The sequence below is a fragment of the Microtus pennsylvanicus genome, chromosome X, assembly GCF_037038515.1.
Source record: "Microtus pennsylvanicus isolate mMicPen1 chromosome X, mMicPen1.hap1, whole genome shotgun sequence".
Lineage (NCBI taxonomy): Eukaryota > Metazoa > Chordata > Mammalia > Rodentia > Cricetidae > Microtus > Microtus pennsylvanicus.
The window spans coordinates 55,585,883-55,610,404 of NC_134601.1; the positions used below are offsets into that span (position 1 = coordinate 55,585,883).

At 42.8% G+C, this 24,522-nt stretch overlaps 2 protein-coding genes across 4 annotated transcripts in view; one reads left to right on the forward strand and one right to left on the reverse strand.

The window, feature by feature from the left end:
- The window catches only part of Ube2a (ubiquitin conjugating enzyme E2 A), an 85,108-nt gene that overhangs the window by 19,564 nt on the left and 41,022 nt on the right, over positions 1-24,522 (reverse strand). The gene's annotated exons all lie outside the window — the stretch shown is intronic.
- Steep1 (STING1 ER exit protein 1) lies at positions 171-22,723 on the forward strand. Of its 3 annotated transcripts, none has more exons than XM_075957563.1 (7): positions 171-377; positions 598-715; positions 7,589-7,630; positions 9,843-9,981; positions 10,792-10,881; positions 11,546-11,638; positions 19,160-20,416. In XM_075957563.1, the coding sequence occupies exons 1-7, from the start codon at positions 254-256 to the stop codon at positions 19,190-19,192; spliced, it is 639 nt and encodes a 212-aa protein (XP_075813678.1). In that variant the 5' UTR covers positions 171-253; the 3' UTR covers positions 19,193-20,416. The 3 variants fall into 3 exon arrangements, with proteins under 3 accessions (XP_075813678.1, XP_075813679.1, XP_075813677.1); XM_075957564.1 differs by lacking the exon at positions 19,160-20,416 and adding an exon at positions 22,595-22,723 and having other exon boundaries at positions 172-377; XM_075957562.1 differs by lacking the exon at positions 19,160-20,416 and adding an exon at positions 13,372-15,909 and having other exon boundaries at positions 175-377.

Genomic DNA, 24,522 nt, shown 5'->3' on the forward strand with positions numbered 1-24,522 from the left:
GTATAGAAATCAAAATAATTTAAATAATAGTGAGCGGGTCGACAACTAAAGCTGTTCCAACTAACTGCCTAGCCAGAGAAGCATCTGTCAACAACCCTACCCCGCCTCCCCCTGCATCGTAGCCAGATGGGACGTTCCGGAAGTTAATCAGGCCGGCACCAGCACGTGACCAGGGAGAAGCCAGGTCCTACACGTGCGTCTGTGACGCCATCTCGGCGCGACCCTTCATTTCTCTTGCTGCTCCGCTTGAGCTATGCCGAAAGTCGTTTCCCGGTCGGTGGTCTGCTCTGACACCCGGGATCGCGAGGAATATGATGACGGCGAGAAGCCCCTCCATGTCTACTACTGTTTGTGCGGCCAGATGGTCCTGGTGCTGGGTGAGTGGCGGGAAACTGCTGCAGCGAGACGTCGGGCTTTTTTTTTTTTTGGAGATAAGATTGCATTAAGTTGCTCAGGTCCAACTTGAATTCACTATGTAGTTTAGAACGGCCTCGAACTTGCCCGCGATCCTCCTGCATTACAGGCGCGCACCACCACTCTAGGCTCAGGATATTTTTAAGTGGTTCTAAGCGGCGAAATCTTTCTTCATTCCTTTAGATTGTCAATTAGAGAAATTGCCAATGAGGCCTCGGGACCGGTCTCGCGTGATTGATGCTGCCAAACACGCTCATAAGTTTTGTAACACCGAAGATGAGGAGACTACCTATCTTCGGAGGTAAGGGCTTAATGCTCTATTTCCCTGCTGTGTTGAGGTCAGTTTGTGAAGAATGTAAATTAGTCTGTGTAGTGTTAATCAGCTCACATAGTTAGGTCTGATACTTTGACGTTTGTGCTAGTAGTCTAACTTATGTTAATGCAGCAAATTCTTTCCTGTACTCTGTTAAATGGTACTGAAACTTGATTCTCTTTGCATTTGGTAGCTGTGATGTTCCAATTACAGGTTTGAATGAGTTTGTACAGCCTGCAACTTTAGTTGTTGTTATCGGTATTATTTGCAGGGCTGGGGAAGGAGCCAAGGGCCTTAGTCTTCCAGGATGAGCACTCTCCCACAGACTTAACATCCCCAGTCTATAAGCTTATGCATGGCCTGTACCAGGTACTGAGCTAGGTACCAGGTCTTGAATGAATAAAGCACAGTCTATATTAAAGATGTCAGTGAGGAAATTACCATATGGTAGAAGAAGAAAACTAAGTACCAGAAGCTGCCTTCTAACCTCCGGACAGGCAGGCCATGGCAGCTCCATCCATGCCCACAACAGACAATATAAAAAAAACCAAAAATTTAAAAGAAACAAACAAAAAAATGCCAGGCCTGGTGGCACATGCTTTTAATCCCAGAACCTGAGAAGCAAAAGTAGACAGATCTCTATGAGCGCCAGTCCAACCTGGTCTACATTGTGAACTTCAGGTCAGCCTAGTCTACATAGTAAGACCCCCATCTCTCTATGTGTTCCATATACACATATGCACACATACACATACACAGAGATGCTAGGTGAGAAGGGATAAGTCAAAAGAGCATAGCTCAGCTGACAATTCTCAAAACTTCAGCCTCCAAATCTGAGCCTATTAATTTTGGTTGCTTAAAGCTACCCAGATTGTGGCATTTTACTATAGCAGTTTTAGCATGCTAATACACCAGTGTATTCCAAATGTCTTAAGTGCCCAGCATACAACAGGAGCTCAGAAAATGAAATATTTGCTGATTGAGTGAGTGGACTTTATTCTGGGGGACAGATATTCTATGTTTTTTTTTTTTTTGGTTTTTTCGAGACAGGGTTTCTCTGTGGCTTTGGAGCCTGTCCTGGAACTAGCTCTGTAGACCAGGCTGGTCTCGAACTCACAGAGATCCGCCTGCCTCTGCCTCCCTAGTGCTGGGATTAAAGGCGTGCGCCACCATCGCCCGGCGTATTCTGTGGTATTGGACACCTGGCGATGACCACTTTTATCTTCTTTTTTTTGGGGGGGGAGGTTTCAAGACAGGGTTTCTCTGTGGTTTTGGAGCCTGTCCTGGAACTAGCTCTTGTAGACCAGGCTGGTCTCAAACTCACAGAGATTCACCTGCCTCTGCCTCCCGAGTTCTGGGATTAAAGGCGTGTGCCACCACTGCCCGGCCCACTTTTATCTTCTATACACACCTTAGAACTCTTTCCTTTTTAAAAGTGTGTGAGTGTGTGTTAGTGCTTTACTTGCATATATGTGTGAAGAAGAAGGCATCAGATCCCCTGGAACTGGAGTTACAGACGGTTGTGAGCCACCATGTGAGTGCTGGATATTGAACCCGGGTCCTCCAGAAGAGCAACCAGTGCTTTTACTGCGGAGCCAACTCTCCAGCCCCCTCTTTCCTTTCTTCTAACTCTGTATTATTAGCTTCTCCTGGTTCTGTCCAATTCTTTGTAACTCTTCAGTCCTTCCTTTTTCTCTCTCATCTACTTTCTCATGTATGTATGTATGTATGTATATAAAGGGTCTCATGTAGCCTAGGTTATATGTAGGTGATATGTATGTATGTATATAAAGGGGCTCATGTAGCCTAGGTTATATGTAGGTGATATGTATGTATGTATGTATATAAAGGGGCTCATGTAGCCTAGGTTATATGTAGGTGATATGTATGTATGTATGTATGTATGTATGTATGTATGTATATAAAGGGGCTCATGTAGCCTAGGTTATATGTAGGTGAAGGCTATGAATCCCAGGGATAGAACGTGGGTCATCAAGTTTGGTGGCAAATGCCTTACTTTTTGAGCCATCTCTCACTCTCGTATGGGTTTTTCCCCAGCAATGCCAGTGTTCCTTGGCTTATCAGTGCATCACTCCATTATCTGCCTGTATCATGTGACTTTTTCTGTGCCTTTTCATTTTTATAAATTTTATTTTCTGTATGTGGATGTTTTGCCGGCATGCATGCTTGTGTATCATTTATGTGCCTGGTGCATACAGAGGCCAGAACAGGAACTGGAGTTGTGAGCTGCCATGTGGGTACTGGGAATAGAACCCTAGTCCTCTGGAAGAGTAAACAGTGCTCTTGACCTCTGAGCCATCTCTCCAGTCCCTCTTCTCTTATTATTTTAACTTTTTGTTTATTTTCATTTGTTTTTCTGACAGTCTCTCTTGTAGCACAGGCCTGGAATAGGAGGATACTTAGCGGAAAATGACCTTAATTCCTGATCCTCCTGCTTGCATCTCTCAAGGGCTCAGATTACATGGTTCACTTTGTGCTATGTTTTATCTTCCCCCATTATTTAGAAATCTGGTTTTGAAAATTATCAACTAGCTTTAGGATCGCTGTAATAATTACATATACTATTTATAGAAAGTTATGCATATAATAGTATTATGTATTATTCAGTTAGTAGAGAAAGCAATTGCATTAGTTAGGGATTGTATTGCTGTAAAGAGATACCGTGACCATGGCAGCTCTTAGAAAGGAAAGCATTTCTTTGAGGTAGGGCCTTACAGTTTTCGAGGATTTAGTTCATTCTCATCATGGCAGAGAGCATGATGACATGCAGGCAGACATGGCGCTGGAGCAGGAGCTGTTATGTTGATATGCAGGCAACAGGACTGTTTCACTGGGTGTAGTTTGAATATAGGAGACCTCAAAGCCCTTTCTCCAACAAGGCCACACCTACTCCAACAAAGCCACACCTAATAGTGCCACTCCCTTTGGGGGCCATTTTCTTTTAAACCACCAGCAATTTAATACAACTAGTCTGCAGTCTCCTGTAACATCACAAACCTGGTCAAGAAAACTACTGGGTGACCCTAGACTGAAATAGAAACCCTGTAATCTGATCAGCCTTACCCTTAGAATGAATCAGCTATAGTACTAACCTTACTTAGTAGCAAGTAGTACCTTATTTAATGGCAGGGCCTAGGCCAGGGACTTGTAGCCAAGCACTCTTGGAGTTCAGAGTTCCTAGAACTTACCAACAAGCAAGTACACTCCCCTTTGACATAGTTCGTGGTCTAGTCATGTGCAGCTTTTCCAAGGGCTTACTCTGTGCTCTTTGGCTGGCCAAGGCAGAATTCTAGTTTTTTCTTAGTGTTCCTCTTTTTTGCCAGTTGCTGAGCACACAGCTTTCCCACCTACTTCTTGAGTGAGAATAATAATTTGTGGGTTTTTTTTTCTCTTTTTTTTTGACACAGGTTCTCACTATGCAGCCTAATCTGGCCTTCAATTCAATCCTCCTGCTTCAACCTACCATGTGCTGGGTTTACAGGCAAGTGCCACCATACCCAGCTATGTCTTTGTTTTTCATTATAGGACTTCTAGGTAACCTGACTTATTGTCTTATAATTGTTCATAGAATAACTTGGCAGTGTTTTTATGTCTATAATATTGGTAGGAAATTTTAGGGTTTTAAGTCCTGATGACATCAGACGTTCTATATAGCAGCAATTCCATGAATACACCATGTATATATGGAGTATTTCATTCAAATGAAGTCCCACTTTCTATCTGAACTGTGGCTTGAGTACCATCTCTTCATGAAGTTTCTATGACTCTCTCAGACAGAGTGTGGTGCTACCACCTCTGCTGCTATTATAGATTGCTCCACTTAAGAATTTGGCTTGGCTGGGCAGTGGTGGCACACACCTTTGATCCTCAGGAGGCAAAGGCAGGTAGATCTCAGAGTCTGAGGACAGCCTGGTCTACAGAGTGAGGTCCAGGACAGCCAGGGCTACACAGAGATACCGTGTCTCGAGAAAAGAAAAGAAAAGAAAAGAAAAGAAAAGAAAAGAAAAGAAAAGAAAAGAAAAGAAAACTTTTAACTTTGCCAACCAGCTGCAGTGGCTTACAACTGTTATCCTAGCATGTGGGAGTCTGCCTGGGCTACATAGGCAAACTCTAGATCATATTGGGCAGCTTCAATAAGATCTTATCTCAGAAAAAGCTTCTTGATGATCAGTTTAGTTTCCTTATTCAGATGAATCCATTTAGTATTTATTGTACATCTTCTCTGTGTACAGTTCTTTTAATTTTATGTGTATGTTATTTTACCTGCATGTCTATTTCTTTACCACATGTGTACCTCACAGAGGTTAGAAGAAGGCATTGGGTCCCTGGAGCTGGGGTTACAGACAGTTGTGAACCACCATATGGGTGCTGGGAATTAAACCTAGTTACTTTGGAAGAGCAGGCAGTGCTCTTTACTGCTGAGCCCTCTCTCCAGTCCCTATATCTAGTGTTTTGCTCAGCTCTGGAGATAGAGAAATAAAGCGGAGTCTGTCTGATCTCAGGGAATGGATGATGGAAATGATAAAAAATTAATAAATAGAAAAAGCAAGTAATTATGATTATTAAAACCATAAGAACAAAACAAAGGATTGGTAGAGAAAGTCACATGAGAACTTGTTTGAAAATGTAATCAGGAATGTGGAAGAGGGAGACTGTATAAGATGCTCTAGAAACCAGTTATGTTCTTAGGTGGTACCAGGGAAGCCACTTCTGCCTCTATTTAGAGAGTGATTTGGAGGAAGAAACTAATGGGAGCAGATTCTAGAATAAGTGGTTGGAATTTTTTATTTCCAGTAGGAATTCAGGTTGAAGAAGTCCTGTCTATGCTCTAACATACACAGCAGACAGTGAGAGCAAAGAGAAAGAAGTTAGGACTATAGAAATGTACTGATACTATAGAACAATCTAAGATTTCCACATATTGCAAAACAAAAAATCAAAGGCAATTAAGAACAGTTCACAAAAATAAAACAAAAGCGCACAAGTGGCTGTCACTTTGGTGCTAAGATGCCTACCTTCAGTTTTGAAAAGGTCTCGTTTTCTTTTCCCTATTTCTGAGATGTGTATTGCTATGTTACCCAGGTAGGTCTCAAACTATAATCCTCCTGCCCCAGCCTCCCGAGTAGCCATGATTATAGATAGGTACATGCTATTGCACCCGTGAAGATCTAATTTTTCATATGTGAAATTGGCTGGGATGCACTTAACTACCATACACTGTCAGTGGGGCAGTAGAGAAACAGAACTCTTAGTGCATTGCTGCTAGTGTAAAGTGGTGCAAGTTCTCTAGAGAATGATTTCGGAGTATGGTTCCTTGACTGAGAATGGCCTCCCATTGGCTTCTTTGAATGCTTGGGTCCCGGTTGGTGGACTGTTGGGAAGGATTAGGAGGTGTGGCCTTGTTGGACGGAAGTATGTCACTGGGAATGGGCTTTCACTAACACCAGGCCCAGATTATTTCTAATCCCCTAGCCAATGAAATGCTATTAATACCGCATTGGTTAGGGGATAATGACAAGAAAATATATGCATTTCAGTACTAATACAACTTTGTGCTGTGTGTGTGTGTGTATGTGTTTTGCATACACATGGGTGCATGGGTGTATATACACATGCATAATCTAGAGCCAAATGCTAGGGTGTCCTCCTCTGTCACTCTGCATTTTATTTCCTTGAGACAGGGTCTCTCACTGAGCCAGAACTTTGCCATTTCAACTAGGCTGGCTGGCCAGTGAGCTATCAACTCCCAGTGCTGGAGTTACAGGCATACATAGCCAAGGCTGGCTTTTTATGTGGATACTGGGGATTCTTTTTTTTTTTTTTTGGCTTTTCGAGACAGGGTTTCTCTGTCCTGGAACTAGCTCTTGTAGACCAGGCTCATCTCGAACTCACAGAGATCCGCCTGCCTCTGCCTCCCAAGTGCTGGGATTAAAGGCGTGCGCCACCATCACCCGGCGTATTCTGTGGTATTGGACACCTGGCGATGACCACTTTTATCTTCTTTTGGGGGGGGGGGTTCAAGACAGGGTTTCTCTGTGGTTTTGGAGCCTGTCCTGGAACTAGCTCTTGTAGACCAGGCTGGTCTCGAACTCACAGAGATCCACCTGCCTCTGCCTCCCAAATGCTGGGATTAAAGGCATGCGCCACCACCGCCCGGCCTGATACTGGGGATTCTAACTTGGGTCTTTGTTCTGGCAGAACAAGCACTCTTACTCACTGAGTCATCTCCCTACCCCTGACACAACTTTTGTCTAATATTTTCTGTCCATGGTTGGTGGAGTCCACAGATTTCAGAAGCCATGGGCGCAAATTGCTGACTGTATAATTGGTTGCTGCTATATTATTGTGGTTATCATTGTTGATACTACAAGACCAATCACGATTGTAACTATTAATACTACTTACCATTTCTCTGCTTAGCTAGCATTATTATTAATTGCTTACAACCCTCTTAGTTGCTCAGTACATGCTCGTGAGAGAAGGAATGCATGCTGGGGTTATACATTTAATACATGCTTAATCAGCCAGTTGATCTATGAAATGAAGAACTTCTGAACAGCCGGGCAATGGTGGCACACGCCTTTAATCCCAGCACTAGGGAGGCAGAGGCAGGAGGATCTCTGTGAGTTCGAGACCAGCCTGGTCTACAGAGCTAGTTCCAGGACAGGCTCCAAAGCCACAGAGAAACCCTGTCTCAAAAAACCAAAAAAAAAAGAACTTCTGAACTTTTACCATGAGTTATTATAAGTGATGAATGATGGGAAAAAGGAGCTAGGAGGTTAATTGGTTATGAGATTTGCTTGTAAGTTTTCATTTTTTTAACTTCCATTTTCTGTGCAGGCCTGAGGGCATTGAACGTCAATACAGAAAGAAGTGTGCAAAGTAAGTATCAACAGTGTGGGTTTTTCTGAGCATGGGTCAGTAAAAGCATACTGTGTTAGGAAAATAATCTCTTTTTGATCTCGATAATCTCAAAGGCCTTCAAACCAAATGCTAATATGCTTTCCAAAGATGCTAGTTAAATCCACCTCTGATCAGCTGATTATAAAAGTAAGGAAAATGAGGGCCTTTTTTTCCCTCAGAGGCAGGGTCTTGATATGTAGTTCAGGATAGCTTTGAGCTTTTGCTCCTTTGCCCTAGCCTCCCAAGTACTAGGATTATAGGCATGCAGCACCACACCAGGCAAAAACTTGAGTTTTTAACATAGTATAATTTGAAAGATCAAGATGTAATATGTCTGCATAAAATGAACCCATCTGAATATTCAAGTCGATGAGTTTTGACAGAAAAATACAATAAAATAATGCCACCCCTGTCACGATAGAAAACATTTCCAACACCCTTCACCCTTCTCCCTGGTAGCCCCTGCTTTATGTCATACTGCTTTCACCGTTCCTAACACTTCTGTACAAATACATGTCTTTATACCTGTCTGTCTTTCCCTCTCTTTCCCTCTTCCCTCCCTCCCTGTCTCTTTCTTCTCTGCGCATGTCCGTGGCATGGAATACATGTCAGACTCAAAGGACAACTTGCATAAGAGTTTTGCCTTTTTGCATGTGGGTGTTGGGGGTCAAACTCAGGTTTTCCAGCTTGACAGCAGACTCCTTTACCCGCTCAGCCATCTCACTGGCCTCTATACTAGTTTTCCTCAGTTTGTTATTTTAGGGATTCATCCAAGGTGTTATATGTATCTTTTTTTTGTTGGGTTTTTTTTTTGCTTTTTGTTTTTTATTTATTTATTTATTTATTAAAGATTTCTGTCTCTTCCCTGATATATGTATCTTTTTAAAATTGTTGACTATCCCATCCTATTAGTTCATTTACTCATTCACAGTGGTTTTTATTTTTGAGCATTCCATTGTATCAGTTTGTTTACCCATTTACAATTAATTTGAGTTGCTTCCAGTGTAGGCTATTATCAGTAAAGTTGCTGTGAGTATTCTAGATAGATTTTATTGTCAATATATATTTTCTTTTGGAATAGAATTGGCTGAGTCATAATGGAAACTGTGACACAATATAATTTAGTTCCAGGTTTATGTATAAAATCTATTATGTAGACTATAAAGCTAAGAATCTTAAAGGATGTTATTTAAAGCAAAACTTCCAGCTTTGGGCTATTAATAGTAAGAATATTAGTGAGTTCAAGTTTTGTTATTGTTGTTTTGAGACACAGGGTCTCTCTGTGTAGCTCTGGCTATCCAAGAACTTATTATGTTGACCAGGCTAGCCTTAAACTCACCTGCCTCTGCCTCCAGAGTGCTGGGATTAAAGGCCAGGCTCCACGCCAGGCAGTTAAGTTCAATCTTTACATAAGGACAATTGTGTCTTAGTTCTCAAAAGATTCAGAGTAGAGGGTGGGCGGTGGTGGCACACGCCTTTAATCCCAGCACTCGGGAGGCAGAGGCAGGCGGATCTCTGTGAGTTCGAGGCCAGCCTGGTCTATAAGAACTAGTTCCAAGACAGGAACCAAAAGCTACGGAGAAACCCTGTCTCGAAAATCAAAAAAAAAAAAAAAAAGATTGAGAGTAGGAGCACTGAAGCAGAAGAAAACAAGTAGAAGATAGGAAGGCTTTGAGCTCCTCACCATACTGGATTGATGAGGCTGGTTTTATCATTTCTTGTAGGTCTACTTTTTAGCTCAAAAAGCATGATGGTCAGCCAAAGAAAGTGTCCACTTTCTCTGATGCTGCAAAATGAAACAGCAAAGGGGACAGAATGCCCAAACCAGTGCCAAGACACCTGAGTATAACGGTAGCAGTTTTTTACTACAAAGCCAATAGTAGCATTAGATAGCATTCCCCAAATTTTGTCTAATGTCAAAAATAATCATATGGAATGCCATTGAAAAGAGCAGAGTCCCAGGCCTTACTCACCCCCTACATTTGCCAAACCAGGATCTTATGGACCAGGCCTAGGAACCTGATCGGAAATTTCAACATGCATCCTAATTGATTCTTGCCCAGTCCGTTAGGGGAAAGGAAAACATTTTATGCCACAAACAAAGGTCTTCTGAGAAAGCAAGTCTCCTTTGTAAGTTGTGCTTTGGGGAGTAGAACTAGAGCTTTGCAGAGATTCACTCCGCCATTTGCAGGTGTGGGCTTCCGCTCTTCTACCAGTCCCAGCCGAAGAATGCGCCTGTGACGTTCATCGTGGATGGAGCAGTAGTGAAATTTGGTCAAGGCTTTGGGAAAACCAATATATATACTCAGAAGCAAGAGCCTCCTAAGAAGGTAATTATCATCCAAGGGCACAGGCGACTTAATACAGCTACACATTTAGTCCCAGGTTTCATTAGTGCTGGGGATCATACGCAGGACTCAAACATATTATGCAAGACCCACTGAGCTGGAGCACTGCCCCCTAAACTTTAAAATAAAGCAACTTTCACCTATACATCTATAATATTATTTATTAAGAAAATGCAATTGTTGTATATAGCCAGATATAGAACTATGACATTTATTATTTGCTTCATATGCAGTAATCTTGTAAGGTTACAAATTATATAATTTTTATTTTCCTCTTTTCAGTTTTTTTTAGAGTGGGAACAATTAAATCCTCAATGAATTAGAATGATTTTTAAATATACTTAAAAATCCCTCAATAGTGGAGTGGAGAGATAGCTCAGCCGTTAAAGGCTACCCTCACAACCAAAAATATAAGAGTTTGGTTTCCAGCACCCACAGCTGTCTCTCCAGCCACCTTTTGCCAGGTAGTGGTGGCACACACCTTTAATCCCATCAATCAGGAGGGAAGGCAGAAGCAAGCGAATCTCTGAATTCGTGTTTAGCCTGGTCTATAGAGTGAGTTCCAGGACAGCCAGGGCTAGACAGGAACTGTCTCAAAAAAAAAAAAAACCTCAAAAGGAAATGCTTGAAAACACTGACATTTAGATAGTTAGCCTGCCCTGTCCCTAAGAGGCAGGTATTCTCACACCGTGCCTGTACACAGGCACACAAATGCATGTGCTTACATGGCTCATGGATCCTTGTGAGGTGACCTTAGCTTGATTAGCTTGATACCTCTTCCTTCTCTTCTAGGTGATGATGACCAAACGGACTAAAGACATGGGCAAGTTCAGCTCTGTTACTGTGTCTACCATTGATGAGGAAGAAGAAGAGATAGAGGCTGTAAGTGCTTCGGCTTTCATGGGAATTGGAATTGGGGGGCGGGGGAGTAAGGGGACTCAAGTCAGAGCCTCTGCGGAGCAGAACAGTTGGCAGCCTTGCTTTCACACCCTGCTCCACTAGTAAGAAACTCGGTGCTATTGGGAGTACCTGTTTCCCTGAATGGGAGGGACATCTGCTATAAAAGGAGAACAAAGAATGTGGATCCTCTCATCACTTTTTAATTTTAAAACTACTGAACTGGATTCAGATCTGACAGTTTACGCCTATAATCCCAGTACTCTGGAGGTTTAGATGGGAGCATCTTACATTCAGGGTCTGCATGTTCCTATCTCAAAAACAAACCAATAAAAAATAAGGTACTGGACTAAATAATTTTCAGTCCCTCCCAGGCAGGCTCTAATGGTTTGAGTCTGTCCTTAGCAGTAACAGCAGTTACTTTTCTGGTATTTCAAGCCAAGTGTTTTTTATGGAGGGATGTTATCAAATGATCACCATGGAAACCTGAAGTCTCCTGGGTTATTGAGAAGATGAAGAATTGGAAGTGTAGGGAGGCCTGCTGTTTGAGTTCCAATTTATGGGCTTGAGTAGTACAAATAACTCCTGAGGTCTTGATTGTAGTTCCTGGTAAGTGCGCTGGTCTGAAGGCCCTTAATTTTCCCTATAGAGGGAAGTTGCCGACTCCTATGCACAGAATGCCAAAGTGATTGAAAAACAGCTGGAGCGCAAAGGCATGAGCAAGAGGCGACTGCAAGAGCTGGTGAGTGGCGTGGGGAAAGGCGCAGGCCTCCTGGCTTGGATTTCTTGCTTTGAATGATTTGCAAAGGCTCTTGGAAGTTACTAGTATAGTTGGCTGCCAGCTTCCTCACACCAGGCTCTGGCTGTGTTGGTAAATAGTGACTGGGGTCTAGCACTAAATTAGAAATCTTGTTTGCCAGGCCTAACTTGAGTGATGGTTAAACCTGCTACTTTCTCTCTAGGATCAGGATTAAGGGCCAGGTTTTTAGTGCTTTCCAGTACATGATGGCATACAGTTCTGCTACCTCAGTATACCCAAATTGATGGCATACAGTTCTGCTACCTCAGTAAACCCAAATTGATGGCATACAGTGCTGCTACCTCAGTTTACCCAAATTGATGGCATACAGTTCTGCTACCTCAGTAAACCCAAATTGATGGCATACAGTTCTGCTACCTCAGTAAACCCAAATTGATGGCATACAGTTCTGCTACCTCAGTGTATCCAAATTGATGGCATACAGTTCTGCTACCTCAGTTTACCCAAATTGATGGCATACAGTTCTACTACCTCAGTTTACCCAAATTGATGGCATACAGTTCTGCTACCTCAGTATACCCAAATTGATGGCATACAGTTCTGCTACCTCAGTATACCCAAATTGATGGCATACAGTTCTGCTACCTCAGTTTACCCAGATTGATGGCATACAGTTCTGCTACCTCAGTTTACCCAGATTGATGGCATACAGTTCTGCTACCTCAGTTTACCCAAATTGATGGCATACAGTTCTGCTACCTCAGTGTATCCAAATTGATGGCATACAGTTCTACTACCTCAGTTTACCCAAATTGATGGCATACAGTTCTGCTACCTCAGTATACCCAAATTGATGGCATACAGTGCTGCTACCTCAGTTTACCCAAATTGATGGCATACAGTTCTGCTACCTCAGTTTACCCAAATTGGGACTGTGATTGCTTTTAAAGCACTGCTAGTTTTCTGCTTTATCCATGGGATTAACTTGGAGCATGATATCTCTATATAGGGTGGGACCTACATTTTTCAATTTTTTAGCATATTTAGTGAGTTTCTTCATGGCATTTCATAAGAAGTGTCTCATTATCTTTGTTCTCATTCTTTCCCTACCCTACACTCTCCCTACCCCACAGCCTCCCCGTGTCCCTATCCCAAAGCCTTCCCATGCTCCTATCCCACAGACTCCCCCTGTCCCTACCCCACAGCCTTCCCATGCTCCTACTCCACAGACTCCCCATACTCCTACCCCACAGCCTTCCCATGTCCCTACCCCCTCTGGTTGGTCTCCTTACTTCTTTGCATAGTATCCCTCCTCTGCTTTTTTTGTTTTCATTCTCTCTGGTTTTTTTTCAAGACAGGATTAGTCCAGGCTGACCTGACAGTTGCTATGTAAGCTGGCTTTGAACTCCTCCTGATCCTCCTCCCTCTAGCTCCCTACCTAGTTCATGGATTACAGGTCTCCATTCTGCTTGTCCTTCTGTTTTCTTAGCACACATATCCCTCCTTCCCCTTGATGATCTACACACACATACACATGTAATTTTATATCTAGCTTTCATGAGCCAGAGTTTTGAATTGATGGATAAGGATTGTAAAACCACAGTTGGCTTATACACTAAGCAGTTAAGAGCAAGTGGGACAACTAGAATAAAGAAGAAATGTTAAGAATTTCATGTGATTGTGATGTATCAGGGCATACTTTTTTTTCTTTCCAGGCTGAATTGGAAGCCAAGAAAGCAAAAATGAAAGGGACTCTGATCGACAACCAGTTCAAATAATTCAGATCTTTCTGAGTTGAGACTGGAGGCCGGCACTTAAATCAAGACGAAAGAGCTTCTTGATTTCATGGTCTCGTTTCTATGTCCCAGGAAGAATCTTTCTGACCATCCCATTGAGTTTCCTGCATTGCTGTTCTTCTCTTTCACTAAAATCCTTGACTCCATTTCACTTGCTTTCTAGGAGGTAGATTGTTTTCAAAATCTTTGTATAAGTAAGTTTTCTGTCTTGTCTTTGAGACAAGTTCCTGGTACACACTGGAGGACGGCCCTGAACCTATAATCCTCCTATCTTAGCCCCTCCAGTGCTGTAACTGCAGGAATGCACCACCGTGCCTGGCTTCCCTGTCAGTCCTCTTCTGTGATATCTTTAGGGCTAGATAAGTCTCTAGTTTCTAAGGTTGATGGTTTGGTGGTTTTTGTTTTTTTTTTTTTCGAGACAGGGTTTCTCTGTAGCTTTTGGTTCCTGTCCTGGAACTAGCTCTTGTAGACCAGACTGTCCTCGAACTCACAGAGATCCACCTGCCTCTGCCTCCCGAGTGCTGGGATTAAAGGCGAGCGCCACCACCGCCCGGCAGGTTGATGGTTTTTTATTTCTTCTTCAAAGCTAATAACTGTTTTAAATTTTTTGAAAAAAATAATGGTATGGGAGGAAAGTTGGAGGAATTAAAATTAATTCCTTCTAATTCTTAAAAGGTGGATCCTTTTAAGAGATTCTGTCTCTGATCTTCGAACTGCCCTTAGAATTAATTAACTAGGGTTTGAATGATTCTCTTGTCGGTAGAAATCAATTAGAAACCCGAATCTGCAGAAATATTTCTTTACTTAAAATAGTAGAGTTATATGTGAGCCATGACATATGAAACTACAGAATTAAAGAAGGAAAAGCCATGTGGCTGGGGGTGTAGCTCAGTAATGAGTACATGCTAGGCATGTGTGAGGACATCCCCAGCACCAAAAACAAAACAAGAGAAAGAGCCAGATTGCAGACGCAGGGGTAGGTAGCTCAGGTCTGAATGAAAATATGGCCTTGCTAAATAACCCAAAGGAGCTAGTCAGTCAGCTGGGAGAATTACTGTGTGAGGACACAGGAGGGGGCGTAGTGAGAGTAGATTATCTGTTGGGTGTCTTGTTTTCCATTTGCTATTTGCAGAAGCCTGTTTGAAGTGTGTCATTCCTTCAGTGATGTCAGTATCCATGTGGTTCTTCCCATATTCCTATCTGTTTGCCTGTATTGCAAGGCGTGAGGAAACATGGAGTGTGTTGCCCTCCTGGTGTTATCTCTGACCAATTGCACTTTTAAGACTTGTTTGTGAGGTTCTGCCAGGAAGTCATTGTCTTTGCCTTTTCTGATTTCATTACTTGCAGGGAAAAGTAGGCTAGAGTGGAGGTACAGTTGAGCTAGCAAAAACTGGGCCAAAGAGGATTGGGACTGCTGGGAATGCACAGACTGGTACATGTTACCACCTTCCCAGTGACTCCGCAGCCAGTGAATGGGATCTGCCTTTGGCTAATTCTTCACCTCCTTTCCTCTCCTAGTTGTGAGACAGAATTAACATTGTATGAATGACTAACTGTGTCCACCAGACAATGACCTCTGCCTTTACTCCACTTTATCCCCAAATTCCTATGTGCACAGCTTGGATATACTTACACCACATCAGACATTCAGGCTTCTAGTCTCTGGCCACGTGCTAGTCTCACAGACTTACTTCCTTGTAGACCTTTTTAGGTGTGTGTTTAGACTTGAGGGGCGCTTATTTTGTTAGTAATAATGAAACCTAATGGTAATAGCAGCATTAATACTCATTACTCTCCACTGAGTACTAGGTGTGTGTCAGATGCTGTGGAAAGCACTTTAGAGGTATTGGCTCTCTCGGACAATACCTCCTATGATAGTTAACTCTTGTCATCAACTTTTTCAAATGAATACCCCTGAAGCTCAGACTTCAAGTTCCCCAAGAGCCACTGGCCAGGAATTGGGAAAGCCAAAAATCTGACTTTAAAACTCAAGCTCTACTATGCTGAACTGCTTCTCCTGTGGAATCTTTATTTATATGTATGTATAGTTAGATCAGAACATAATCATTTTGAAAAAATCAAGTGACGTGCAATGATTCAGCTAGAGAACCCCCTAAAGCAATTCTGTGGTTATACTTCTACATATTTTATGAAATATTTGCTGTTAGATAAATGCCAATGATTTCAACCTCTGGCTCAAGTTACAAATTTTGCTTCCTCTATAAGGATATGAAACATTATGTCATTAATATCAAGTGAGTGTGTACATTTCATTTTTCTCTTTTTATTAAAAATTATTGAAACAATATGATGTACTTTCTCTATTAATTTTAATAAAAAGAGCCATATTGAAATTTTGGAAAGTCATACTCTCTTTTCTTTTTGCAAATGATCAACTGTGGCAAAAATATGAAAATGTTATGAAATGTTCTCACTCTAATAAATGGTGGCATTTGTAATTGTGACTGTCATTTAAGAGAATTTGAAAAGCTTTTTAAAGACTAAGCTGTCTTGTTGGGTGTGCTGGCATGCGCATCTAGTTCTAACATTTAGGATCACTTTTGTTCAGGAGTTCAAAACCAACCTGGGCACCATAGCAAGCAGGACTTTCTCAAAAAATAAAATATAAAATAAAATAATATAAATAATAGAATTGAATAAACTAAACTAGCTTGCTTTGATCATCTAAGATTCATATTGCCACGGACCATATGTCCTGTGCTTTTCTCGGTTATCTACTGATTTTTATTTAATTTTCCTAGTGATAGATGATGTTGAGCATACTGCTTTTATTACAGTTTTAAAAAAGTTTATTAACCATTTTTGTTTTTGAGATGGGGTCTCATGTAGTGGCTGACTCTTATTTTTAATTTTAGATTTTTAATATAGATTTAATTTTTAATTTTAGATTTTTGAAACACAATCCCATATAACCCAGGCTGACATCAAATTCCCTGTGTACCTGAGGCTGACCTTGAATTCCAGAGCCTTCTGTCTCTATCTCCTGAGTGTTAGGTTAAATGCTTAGTGTCTTTTAGTAGATTTTTAAAGATCTTTTAAAATTTAATTTTTGTATGAGCCTTTTGCCTGCATTATATGTATGTGTATCTCACGTGTGCCTGGTGCCTGCAGAGGTCTGAAGAGGGCATGAGATGCCCTGGAACTGGAGGTCATGGGTGGGTGCTGGGAATGGAAACCAGGTCCTCTACAAGAGCAAAAAGTGTTTTTTGTTTGGTTTGGTTTGTTTTTTCAAGACAGGGCCCAACAAAAAGCTGAGGTTTTTTTTTTTCCCCAGAGCTGAGGACCAAACCCAGGACCCTGTATTTGCTAGGCAAGCACTCTACCGCTGAGCTAAATGCCCAACCCTGAAAAAAGTGCTATTAATACTAAGCAGTCTCTCCGGCCCCTATCTTTAGAAACAGGCAAACCTGATGGCTGTGGGATTTTTATTCTTTAGCTGCTAGCAGAGATTGAATCTAGTATCTAATGGCTGAAGTTGAAGTGCTCTACGGCTGAGCAGTGACCTTGAACTCTCGACTTGGGCTGCCAAGTCCAGTTTCTCTAGCCTTAATTTTTTTGTTGTTTGTTTGAGACAGGGTCTCACTTTTAGCTCTGGCTGTCCTAAAATTCACTCACTATGTAGACTAGACTGGCCTCAAACTTAGAGGTCCACCTGCCTCTGCTCCCCCAAGTGCTAGAATTAAGGGCACCTGGGGGAGCAGAGGCACCACACCTGGCCCTCTAGCCATTTTTAATTGTGGAGTTCAACAGTGTTAATCTGCATGATTGTGAATCAAATCTGTAGAACTTTTCAGCTTCTAAATCTGAAACCCGGACACAAAGGGACTCCTAAGCCCTGGTAACCATGATGTTCTTTCTGCTCTGGTGAATCTGTCTGATTTAGATACTTACTGTGTGTGAGATCATATAGCACTTCTTTTTGCGAGGGGCCTACTTCACGTGCCGCGAGTCCTCAGTGTTCGTCCAGGTGTGTGCTAAATCGCCTTCCCTTTTAGGGTGTAACAATTCCCTGCATGTGTATACAGTTTATTCACTCGTGTCAGTAGACCGCTGTTTGGATAACGTTACAGTCACCATGGCTGTGTAAAAATAACTTTGGGACATCCTAGTTTCGGTTATTTTGGATAAGTGTTCAGAAGTATGGTAGTTTTAGGGTTTTGGGTGGTATGTTTTGTTTTTGTAGTGGGCATTAGGTCTTGCGTCTTCCACATTCTATACAAGTTACTCTATCACTGAACTGTTTCCCTAGCCCTTAAAAAATTTAAATAATTTTTTGAGATGCGGTTTTGCTAGCCCAAGCAGACCTTGAATGCAAGATCTTCCTGGGTTTTTTTTTGCCTCCCAACAATTACAGACTTGCACCACCAGCTCTGACTATTTGTAATTTTTGCAGGAGATTCCATTCTGTTTCCCTTAGCTTGTTGGATGTTCTGTTTCAAAATCTCTCAGTCACGAGCCAACAATAAATAAGGACTCAAATTTCTCTGTACCCATATTGAAATTTTATTGTATCGTTTCTGCGTTTCTTCGTTGACTGGTGATGTTGAGTATCTTTTCATAGGCATATGGCCTTTTAGATAGCATCTTTAGAGAAATGTTTATACAAGAGCTTTGTCAGTTTGAATTGGTTTCTTTTTTTGCAATACACATATGTATATGTTAATTTTCCATCTGTATCTTTGGTAAAGTGTGTATTCAGCTCTTCTACCCATTTTTTAATTATTTTTATTTTTTATTTTTTTGGTTTTTCGAGGCAGGGTTTCTCTGTAGCTTTGGAGCCTGTCCTGGAACTCGCTCTGTAGACCAGGCTGGTCTCAAACTCACAGAGATCCGCCTGCCTCTGCCTCCCGAGTGCTGGGGTTAAAGGCGTGCGCCACCACCGCCCGGCTCTACCCATTTTTTTAATGTTGAATTTTTTATGTTTTATTTGTTTGTTTGGTTTTTGTTTTCAAGATAGGGTTTCTCTGTGTAGTCCTGGCTGTCCTGGAACTAGCTCTGTAGACCAGGCTGTCCTCAAACTCAGAGATCCTCCTGTCTCTACCTCATGAGTGCTGGGATTAAAGGAGTGCGCCACCACTGACTATCTTCTACACATTTTAAACCTGCTTCTTTGAGGTTTTTTGTTGTTGTTTTGTTTTGTAAATGATTTCTGTTTCCTTTTATTTATGTGTATGTGTGTGTATTGTCACTTGTATGGATCTGCCTGTGGAATTACATATGATTGTGAGCCTCTGTGGGTGCTGGCAACTGAACTTGGGTCCTCAGCCAGAGCAAGTGCTGTTAACCATTGAGCCATCTCTCCAGCCTTTCTGTTGTGCCTTTCTTGACTCAATCATGAATATCTTCTATACTTCTGAAAGTTGTATTTTTGACATTTACATCTGTAGTCGTCTATTTTGAAGTAGTTTTGTATAATGCATAAGTTGTATGTCAGTTTATTTTTTAAAAAACATGTCTAGTTTTGACTTCTTTTTCTTCTTATATTATTGGTTTTTTGAGACAAAACTGTTTTGTGTAACAGTCCTGGCTATCCTGGAACTCGCTCTGTAGACCAGGCTGGCCTCAAACTCACAGAGATCCTCCTGCCTCTGCCTCCCAAGTGCTGGGATTAAAGACGTGTGCCACCATCGCCTGTCTATGACACCTAGTTATTAACAAGACTATTTTTCCTTCATCTCTTTTATAGTTCTGTCAGACGTCAGTTCATGGTCGGGTGTGATGGCACCTACCCTGAATTTCAGCACTCAGGAAGCAAAGACACTTTGCATCTCTGTGAGTTCAAGGCCAGCCTGTTCCAGACCAACCGGGACTGCAAAATCAAGACCCTGTCTCAACAACAACAAACCCACCAGCTCACTATGTTTCATCCGTTGTTATTTTACCCACACAGTACTTGTTTTCCTTTTTAATTGTGAGGTTCCCACCCAAGGCTTCACCTATGTTACACTCAACCACTGAGCCCCAGCCTCTACTACCTTGCCAGTTTTCATTTCTTTAGTGTTGCTGTGTTTCGTAGACTGGTTGTAAACTTATGGGCTCAAGTGATTCTCCTGCTTCTTTTTCCAGGTAACCGTGACTATAAGCATATGCTACTCTGCCTAGCTATATAGAGTGTCTTGATTGGCTTATTGCAGCTTTAGGGACAGTTTTGAACATTTGGTCACGATTCTTCCACCTTTGTTCTGTTTTGTAGTTATTTTTGGCTATTATGGAGTTTTGTCTTTCCCATATTTTAAAATCAGCTTGCTGCTATGTTCAGTATTCTTTCTAGGGCGTATGGGATTTTGTAATCTCTGAAGATCATTTTATGGAAAATTGGCATCTGTACAGGTGTTTGGTTCTTTTTGTTAGTGCTTTAGTTTTCATGTACAGATCTTGTAGATAATTGGTTGAAATGTATACTTGGGTTCTTCACTTTTTCCTGATGCTGTTATAAATGTCACTTTTTTCTCTTTTGTAAAATTAATGTTCTATCTTTCATGTATATGAGTATTTTTCTAGCGTGTAGGTATATGCACCACATGCATACCTGGTGCCCAAAGAGGCCAGAAGGGGTATTGTGTCCTCAGGAGCTGGAATTATAGGTAGTTGTGAGCCGTCGTGTGGGTGCTAGAAATGGAGTCCAGGTCTTTTCCAATAGCAGCATATACTCTTAGCCAGTGAGCCATCATCTCTCCAGCCCAATTGTTTGGTTTTTGTTTTGTTTTTTGAGACAGGATCTCTTGGAGCCCTGGCTGACCCCAGGCTCACTGTGTAGCCAGGGACGACCTTGAAAACTCTGTCCCTGCCTGCCTGTCTCCACCTCCCAAGGAAAGATTAAGCCTGCACACCACCACACCTGGCTTTTTGTTTGTTTTTTAAAATTCAAGCAAGATGTAATGTTTCATCTCTATTTAAAAATGTTTCATTTTTTATTTAAATAAAAAATAATTTATTTTTGTTGATCTTCCCTTGTCCCTTCTTTTCCATTCCCCTGCTCCTCCTGTACCATTCAACTCTCGGCCATCTCATTCTTGGTTTTATGTCGCATGTGTTCCCCTTCCTCTATTCCCTTCCTCAAAACAATTTCCCCTTCTCATGGTCCATTTTCTGGTTTCATCACACACGCACACACACGCACACACACACACACATACATACATACATACATATATATGTGTCTCATACACATATGAGAGAGAAAATGTGGTATTTGTCTTTCTGTCTTTCTGAGACTGGATTATATGACAGCATCCATCCCGCAAACTCTCAATTTTAGAGTTAGCCTTACAGTCAGTCTGCTTTCTGTCATCTCATACCCCGATAGTCGAGTGACCTCATCTTGTAAATGATCAGGTATTAGGTGCCATGAATGTATGGTTCATTTTTTCAAGTTCTAATTCTTTTTTTTTCTTTAGATTTTTGAGACAGAGTTTCTCTGTGTAGCTTTTAGAACCTGTCCTGGAACTCGCTACGTAGACCAGGCTGGCCTTGAACTCACAGAGACCTGCCTGCCTCTTCCTCACGAGTGCTGGGATTAAAGGCATGCACCACCACTGCCAGACTGAATGTATGGTTCTTGTGTCAGATGGGATCTCACCACAGATGGTCAATTGCTTAACGTGATGTTCTGGACTTAGCAGCTCTAGCTCTCCTCTTCCCACCATATCACATCAGGACCACTTTGTTCCCAACCTTTATTTTCCCCTGCAAGACCCCCTACCCGCTAGCAGAGGACTTCTCTCTCCAAAGCACCAAGAGCAGAGGAATATAGTTAGATGCTTCTGACCTTTTGGCTTTGCTGTCTCAGGGGTAAAGATGCGTGTCTTTGAGTTCAAGGCTAATCCACTCCCTTTTAGTAACTCAGCCATCTGTGGAGCAGAGGACGTTAGTGGTGAACAAAGTGGTTCACAGTTTTCAAAGCGACAGGCACTACTGAATGAAATGAAAGGCCAGTAAGATGGTTCAGCAAGCCCGCCAGCCTGAGTTCATTTCCCACAACCTGTGGTGGGAGGAGAGAACACAAAGTTGTCCTCTGACCTTCACGTGTGTTTGCCTACACTCCTCACGCATACACACGAAGATTTTAAAAATTAGTGTGATGTCATAGAGAATTATGGGTCATCAGAAATGGGCTCTGGGGAGGGCCTATTTCTACCCATGTGGTATCTGAAAAGTGGAATGGGCCCACACATAAAGGTCAAGGGGAAGTGTTCCAGTATAGTGGTATATTGTATTTTAACAAATAAAGTTTGCCTGAAGACCAGCGTGCCAAGCAGCCACACTAGTCAGCCATGCAGGCCAGGCAGTGGTGGCACACACCTTTAATCCCAGCAGCCACACTAGTCAGCCATGCAGGCCAGGCAGTGGTGGCACACACCTTTAATCCCAGCAGCCACACTAGTCAGCCATGCAGGCCAGGCAGTGGTGGCACACACCTTTAATCCCAGCAGCCACACTAGTCAGCCATGCAGGCCAGGCAGTGGTGGCACACACCTTTAATCCCAGCAGCCACACTAATCAGCCATGCAGGCCAGGCAGTGGTGGCACACACCTGTAATCCCAGCAGCCACACTAGTCAGCCATGCAGGCCAGGCAGTGGTGGCACACACCTTTAATCCCAGCAGCCACACTAGTCAGCCATGCAAGCCAGGCAGTGGTGGCACACACCTGTAATCCCAGCAGCCACACTAGTCAGCCATGCAGGCCAGGCAGTGGTGGCACACACCTTTAATCCCAGCAGCCACACTAGTCAGCCATGCAGGCCAGGCAGTGGTGGCACACACCTGTAATCCCAGCAGCCACACTAGTCAGCCATGCAGGCCAGGCAGTGGTGGCACACACCTTTAATCCCAGCAGCCACACTAGTCAGCCATGCAGGCCAGGCAGTGGTGGCACACACCTTTAATCCCAGCAGCCACTCTAGTTACTCATAGAGGCCAGGCGGCTGTGCACACCTTTAATCCCAGTACTAGAGAGGACTATAAAACAGGAGGAGATTGGTCTCAGTCTGAGGATTCGTGGAGACACGGTTGCCGATATCCATCTGAGGTAGCAGTAAGAGGCACTGGCTGACTACTTTGCTTTTCTGATCTTCCGCTTGACCCCAATATCTGTCTCTGGGTTTTTGCTATTCGTGCAGCATTCCAGCTGATGGCATTGGAAAACACAGAGGGAAGAAGCTTTGAGAAACCAGAAGGATGGCAAGTGGGACTGCATACAGGAGAGGAAGCAGTGAGGCTTAAGGCACGAGCAGAAGCCAGCCCACGGAAGCCAGTCCACGGAAGCCAGCCCACAGAAGCCAGTTCACAGAAGCCAATCCGCAGTAGGCCTTGCAGACCAGGATAAGGATTTGGAATCATAGATATGGTAGGAAGCCGTTAGAAGCTTTAAAGTCGAGGTGGAACACCGTACACTTTATGGCTTTCCTTTTGTAAGATGTGCCTGTTTTCAGAGTTGTGCGCTGGCACTGGCTAGCCAACTGGAGCGCCTGTCCCTGGGGAAGACTTTCCCACATTCTCAACGCTCCTTAGTTGCCTGTAGTTCTTTGCATAGAGTTGAGGCCTCATGGGCTTTCCCTTGTTCACCTTAGTTTGTCTATTGTTTTGGCCCTTGTTATGCCCTTTTTATATTGATCACAAAAATAAAAGAAATAATTTTTAAAAAAAACTTTCAAAAATTGCGCTGCTGGGGATTGGTCCTCGGGTCTTACACATTCTGCTCAAGCACTGCACCACTAACCTGGGTCCCTGGGTCCCCTGATTCAGGTTTTCTTTTCTCTTATTTATTTTTAATCACATGTGTGCACACGTGTTTATGTGGGTGTGCCCACATGTGTGCAAGTGCTCATGGAGGTTAAAGATGTTGAATACCCTGAAGTTACAGGCCACAGTGGGCTGCTGGTTTTGGGTGCTTTCTTTCCTCTGGGAGAGTGATCTGTGCTCTTAACTGCTGCGCCATCTCTGTAGTCCTGACTCCTGCTTTAAAGTCATAACTGCAATGTGGAGAACAACCTGTAGGGCGGCAAGGATGGAAGCAGGGAGGCCAGTTAGTAGGCCATTTAGACAATCCAGTGTCAGGTAAGAGTAAAGGGGAAACTGGAGAAAGGAAAAAAAGTACATTTGAGATGTGACCAGGTGGGGGGTGGCTCTCAAGACCAGTTTCTGGATGAGATGTGGGAAGTGAGGGGAAGAGAAGAATCAAGAAGAGCTCCTTTGCTGGGTGGTGGTGGCGCACGCCTTTAATCCCAGCACTTGAGAGGCAGAGGCAGGTGGATCTCTGTGAGTTCGAGGCCAGCCTGGTCTACAGAGCTAGTTCCAGGACAGGTTCTAAAGCTACACAGGGAAACCCTGTCTCGAAAGAGAGAAAGAAAGAAAGAAAGAAAGAAAGAAAGAAAGAAAGAAAGAAAGAAAGAAAGAAAGAAAGAATAGCTCCTTGAATTATGTGTGTAGAATAATTTAGTGATTAAGTGCCATTTTCTTTTTAAAAACCTCTCTGTCTCTCTGTCTCTGTCTGTCTGTCTCTCTCTGTGTGTCTGTCTCTCTCTCTCTGTCTCTCTTTCTTTCAGGGGGTGTCATTGTGTGCATGTGGAGTCAGCTCTTTCTTTCTACTGTGTGAGTTCCTGGGTATCAAACTCAGGTCACCAGGCTTGCATAGCAAGTGCCTTTTGCCACTGAGCTATCTTGCCAGGCCAGAAGTGCCATTTTCTTCGGTGCAGAGCAACAGCGCGGTAAGAAAGCCAGTGACTATGTACTGGACATATTTCTGAAACAGTTATTGGCTGTCTGAGTGGTGATGTCAGATGAACACTTGACTTATTTTGTCACTGTAAGCCAAAGCTGGAGAGAAACAGTTTTAAAGGAGATTACGTACAGGCAAGACCCAGCCCCAAGAGCATGCTCCCAATGACCTTTCTCCTTTAACTGTCCTTACCTTCCTATTGGAGGGTCTATTACTGTCTTGTTTTAAAACCAGTGACCTCACAGACACAGCCATGGGGATGTTCTACTAATCTTCCAAAGCATCTCTCAGTCTAATCAAACTGAAAGCCAAGACTGATCAGCCCAGTTG